The sequence below is a fragment of the Arachis hypogaea genome, chromosome 2 (genome assembly GCF_003086295.3).
Source record: "Arachis hypogaea cultivar Tifrunner chromosome 2, arahy.Tifrunner.gnm2.J5K5, whole genome shotgun sequence".
Classification (NCBI taxonomy): Eukaryota; Viridiplantae; Streptophyta; class Magnoliopsida; order Fabales; family Fabaceae; genus Arachis; species Arachis hypogaea.
The window spans coordinates 37,149,746-37,155,022 of NC_092037.1; the positions used below are offsets into that span (position 1 = coordinate 37,149,746).

Here is a 5,277-nt window from a genome sequence, read left to right on the forward strand (position 1 = left end):
ATAAAATACTAAAAATAGTCATAAACTTAATAAATTCAAAATACATATCGTTAGTTCTTCACCAACATTTTAAAAACAACCAAGTTTCAAAGTCTAAATATAACTAATACAAAGATAAACATGAAAGTAGTTAGTACTAGTACATTAGTATCTTAATTAAACACAATATGGATAACAATTCATAAACTAAATCCAAGGAGTTATTTCGAAGTCGGCAAATTGCTCTTCATCTGACAAATGTGGAGCTACATCCTGATTGGTTTCATTTTGATTTGCATTTTCCACAGAATTATTAGCTCCATCATCCTCCCGATCATCTTCCAAATCCAATTGATCTAGCATTATAGATAATGTTTCACAAATCAAGATAAAAAATAATATAAAACATGTTATAAGGCATACGAAAATCATAGTTGATCAAAATTCATAAATAAATAAAAGCATACCTAAATCATCTAAAGGTGATTGAAGAGACATATTTGCAAAATCATTTCATAAAGCATCAATTTCTTCAGGAGTTAAAAATGGTGGTGAATCTTCCAGTATCCATTCCGAATGATCCTCAAATACATCAAGACAAATTGGATCATAAATTTGGTTTCTCATTTGGTTCCTATGTTATCAATATATTTCGTTACTCATGTGATGATTAAGATTTTAAAATAATGCTTTCAACTTAAAACAATCAAGAAAGTACCTTTGTTGTAACCTTAAGTTGTAATGAACATAAACAAGATCATTAAGTTTTTGATGCTTTAACCGATTCCTCTTCTTTGAGTGAATGTGTTCAAAAATACTCCAGTTACGCTCACAACCTGAAGAGCTACAAGTCTGGCTTAAAACACGAATAGCCAACTTTTGCAAATTTGGTGCTCCACAACCATAAGATTCCCACCATTGATCTTAACATAAAAAACAGATAAATAATTTATCACAATCATAAATATCACATAATAAATACATCACAATAGTAAAAGACCAAATTTATGAAGAAATTTCACCTGGCATAACAGTGGTTCGTTCACGTATTGCAGAGGGTCTTCCAAAATCTTTCTCAGCATTCTTAAAGATCCTCTTCTCACTTGTTAGCTTAGAATTCAATACAGGATCATCATAAGCATATTTCTCAATGACATCCAACAAGCCAGAAATCGTTTCTTTGTGCTTTTCAAATTCTCCAGCATTAAATCGAAAAGCTAGATTTAACCAATAACCAGCGGCATGAAGATTTTTCTTAAGTTGTGCATCCCAACGAGTATCCAAAATCTTCAAATAAGGATCAACAACCTTCTTTCTTTTCTGAAACCTCCTCACCATTTCTTCTCTAGCCTTATAAATAGCTTGATAAAGATAACCCATGGCAGGTCTGTCTTCACTATCCACAATACGTAAAACATGAACAAGTGGCGAAGTAAGCTTAATAATATCAGTGCATTAACTCCAAAATTTAGAATCCAAGACTTGATCCACAAATTTCTTAGCTTTGGCTTCTTTGGAGTAAGTTGAGCTTGTAAATTCTTTAGAAGTCACCATAGCTCTCAAAGGATCCTTTTGAGATAAAATAATTTGCAAAGCAATGAAATTAGTAGCAAACTGAGTTGGAGCTGGACGAAGTATTTCCCGCCCACCTGTAAACTTTCTCATCAAGAACAGTGGATAGCAATGATTATAGATATACTTAGTGATTAGTGAAGCTTGTGACACAGTTTGACTCACTTCTTGCAACTTCCCAATATCTTGAAACATCAGATTAACACAATGAGCTGCACAAGGGGACCAATACAATTTAGGAAACTCAGCCTTTGGTGCACGAAATTGCAATCACACTTTTGCAACTCCGCACAACTAACCAGCAAGTGTACTGGGTCGTCCAAGTAATACCTTGCGTGAGCAAGGGTCGATCCCACAGAGATTGTCGGCTTGAAGCAAGCTATGGTTATCTTGTAAATCTTAGTCAGGATATCAGAAATTATCAGGATTGATTGTGAAAAGCAAAAGAACATGAAATGGTTACTTGTTTTGCAGCAATAGAGAATAGGTTGAGGTTTTGGAGATGCTCCATCTTCTGAATCTCTGCTTTCCTACTGTCTTCTTCTTCAGACACGCAAGGCTCCTTCCATGGCAAGCTGTATGTAGGGTTTCACCGTTGTCAATGGCTACCTCCCATCCTCTCAGTGAAAACGATTGCATATGCTCTGTCACAGCACGCGGAATTCAGCTGTCGGTTCTCGGTCAGGCCGGAATAGAATCCAGTGATTCTTTTGCGTCTGTCACTAACGCCCTGCCTGCTAGGAGTTTGAAGCACGTCACAGTCATTCAATCATTGAATCCTACTCAGAATACCACAGACAAGGTTTAGACCTTCCGGATTCTCTTGAATGCCGCCATCAGTTCTAGCTTATACCACGAAGATTCCGATTAAAGAATCCAAGAGATAACTACTTAATCTAAGGTAGAACGGAGGTGGTTGTCAGGCACACGTTCATAGTTGAGAATGATGATGATTGTCACGGATCATCACATTCATCCGGATTAAGAACAAGTATTATCTTAGAATGGAAGCAAGCATGATTGAATGAGAAACAGTAGTAATTGCATTAATCCATCAAGACACAGCAGAGCTCCTCACCCCCAACCATGGGGTTTAGAGACTCATGCTGTGGAAAGTACACAAAGAAAGGTGTAAAGTGTCATGAGGTACTGATACAATGTCAAAAGATCCTATTAATAGTAAACTAGTAACCTAGGGTGTATAGAAATGAGTAAATGACGTAAAAATCCACTTCTGGGTCCACTTGGTGTGTGCTTGGGCTGAGCAATGAAGCATTTTCGTGTAGAGACCTTTTCTGGAGTTAAACGCCAGCTTTCATGCCAGTTTGGGCGTTTAACTCCAAGTTTTATGCCAGTTCCGGCGTTTAACGCTGGAATTTCTGAGGGTGACTTTGAGCGCCGGTTTGGGCCATCAAATCTTAAGCAAAGTATGGACTATCATATATTGCTGGAAAGCACAGGAAGTCTACTTTCCAATGCCGTTGAGAGCGCGCCAATTGGGCTTTTGTAGCTCCAGAAAATCCACTTCGAGTGCAGGGAGGTCAGAATCCAACAGCATCTGCAGTCCTTTTTGGTCTCGGAATCAGATTTTTGCTCAGGACCCTCAATTTCAGCCAGAAAATACCTGAAATCACAGAAAAACACACAAACTCATAGTAAAGTCCAGAAAAGTGAATTTTAGCTAAAAACTAATAAAAATATACTAAAAACTAACTAGATTATACTAAAAACATACTAAAAACAATGCCAAAAAGCATACAAATTATCCGCTCATCAGCCTCCAACAATCTTCTCGCAGCAACATAGTTTGCAGCATTGTCCGTTACAATATGCACAACATTCTCAGGACCAACAAACAATACAACATCCTTAAACAACTTAAACAAATTTTCAGCAGTTTTTGAGATATTAGAAGTATCAACTGACTTTAGAAAAATAGTTTCTTTAGGACAATAAACTAAAAAATTAATCAAAGTACGCCTACAATGATCAGTCCATCCATCGGCCATAATAGTGCATCCAGTTTGCTTCCAAATCTCACGATAACCATCAATCATTTTCCTCACATCCTCAACTAATTTACTCAACAAATACCCACGGACTCTTGGATAACTTGGCCCTTTATACCCTGCACCCATGCTTGCAATAACATCAATCATTGGCTGATAGTAAGCTGAATTAACCGCATTAAATGGAACAGAGGCATCCACCATCCATTTCGCAATAGCAATATCACACTTCTCCACAATTTCTTTGCTTTGAAGAACGCTTTTGATAGTTGGTTGAGCTCCGGGTGTTTTTGCCGATGGAAAATAGGATTGTAAACCTTTGACTTGTTTTCCTTTTCTAGAGATAGGTGTTGGAACCTTGGATTTTTGTTGTTGTTGCATCTCATTACGTTCGATCTCGTCAAATTCTCTTTTAACATCATCACAAGCATTATAACTTTCGGCATATTGTTCTTGAGTTTTTCTTTTCTTGCTTCGAAGCTCTTCAATACTTTCATGGAATTGGTGTCTCACTGCAGCTGGCACCTTTCGACAAGACTCAACATCTCCTCCTTTTCTAGCCAAATGAAGCTTAAACCGATGAATTCCTCCACCCCTAATAAGCTTCTCACAATATATGCATAGCAGAATTGTTTTTCCAGACTCCACAACTTGTTTACAATGACCCCATGCAGGATCAGTTTTTGCTCTATTATTGTTTTTTTGGGTTCCGATTGATGCATCAGGAGTCGATCCTTGTTCTTGCGAAGATGGTGTTTCTGATGGTGTATTCGCAGAAGCCATTCTAAAAGAATATGGAGTAGCAAGACAGCAACCTTAAATGCTTAAATAGTTAAATTCCCTATTCAGCAAGACAAGCATATTCATATTTCATAGATTCAAATCAAGCATATAATTCAACAGTTTCGTATTTCCAGTACAAATCAACAAAACAACAAAATTTACAACTTACAAGTCAACAAGGATATTCAGCTTAACAATTTCAACAAGCATATTCAACAGTTTCATATGTCAAGCTTTCAACAAGGATATTCAGCTTAACAATTTCAACAAGCATATTCATATTCATAACAGCAAGTCAGCAAGAAGTGCAGAAAAAAAGTAAGTTTACAACTTACAAGTGCAATGCAGAACAGAGCGGGTGTAATGCATTTCACAGAACAATCATTAAACTTCAAGTGCAGAACAGAGCAGAAGCAGATTACAGAACTGGAGCTTACCTGTTTGATAGAGTCACAGAGCAGAAGGGCGAGGCAACGGCGAGTTCGACCGGAAAAGCAAGGGCGACTGGGCGAGGGCGACGGCACTGGAACGGCGAGTTCGACTGCGCGGCAACGGTGAGACGAAGAGGATGACGACGGGCGGCTGGGGGCTAGGGGCTGGGTGAGTGAGGTGAGGCGGACTGGCGGAGGGCTGATAGGGTTAGGCTTAGGCGTCGTAGGGTTGGGGGGAAAAGGGGAGGGAAAGTGGAAACTGGGGTCGGGTGGGGGTGGGGATTGGTAGCCCGTAGGGCTTTTCTTTTTTTTTTTAAAATAAACCAAAACAACGTCGTTTTGGAAAAGGAATAAAAATTTTTTTTTGAACCGGTCGGTTAACCAGAAACCGCCAATTTTCCAGTTTTCATCAAAACCGGCCGATTCAACCTGATTCAAAACGGCTCTCTTCCTTATCCGGTTATATCACTCAACCGGACCGGTTCTGGGTCCGGTTCACCAGT

The 5,277-nt window shown here is 38.6% G+C and overlaps 1 protein-coding gene across 1 annotated transcript; it reads right to left on the reverse strand.

The window, feature by feature from the left end:
• Positions 1 to 492: 492 nt before the first annotated feature.
• LOC112724173 (uncharacterized) lies at positions 493 to 4,343 on the reverse strand. The gene is made up of 6 exons (XM_025775400.1): positions 3,536 to 4,343; positions 3,311 to 3,472; positions 1,531 to 1,763; positions 1,002 to 1,416; positions 698 to 902; positions 493 to 613 (listed from the first exon to the last, which is right to left on the reverse strand). Exons 1-6 carry the CDS (start codon positions 4,341 to 4,343, stop codon positions 493 to 495), a joined length of 1,944 nt encoding a protein of 647 aa, XP_025631185.1.
• Between the last annotated feature and the right edge of the window lie 934 nt (positions 4,344 to 5,277).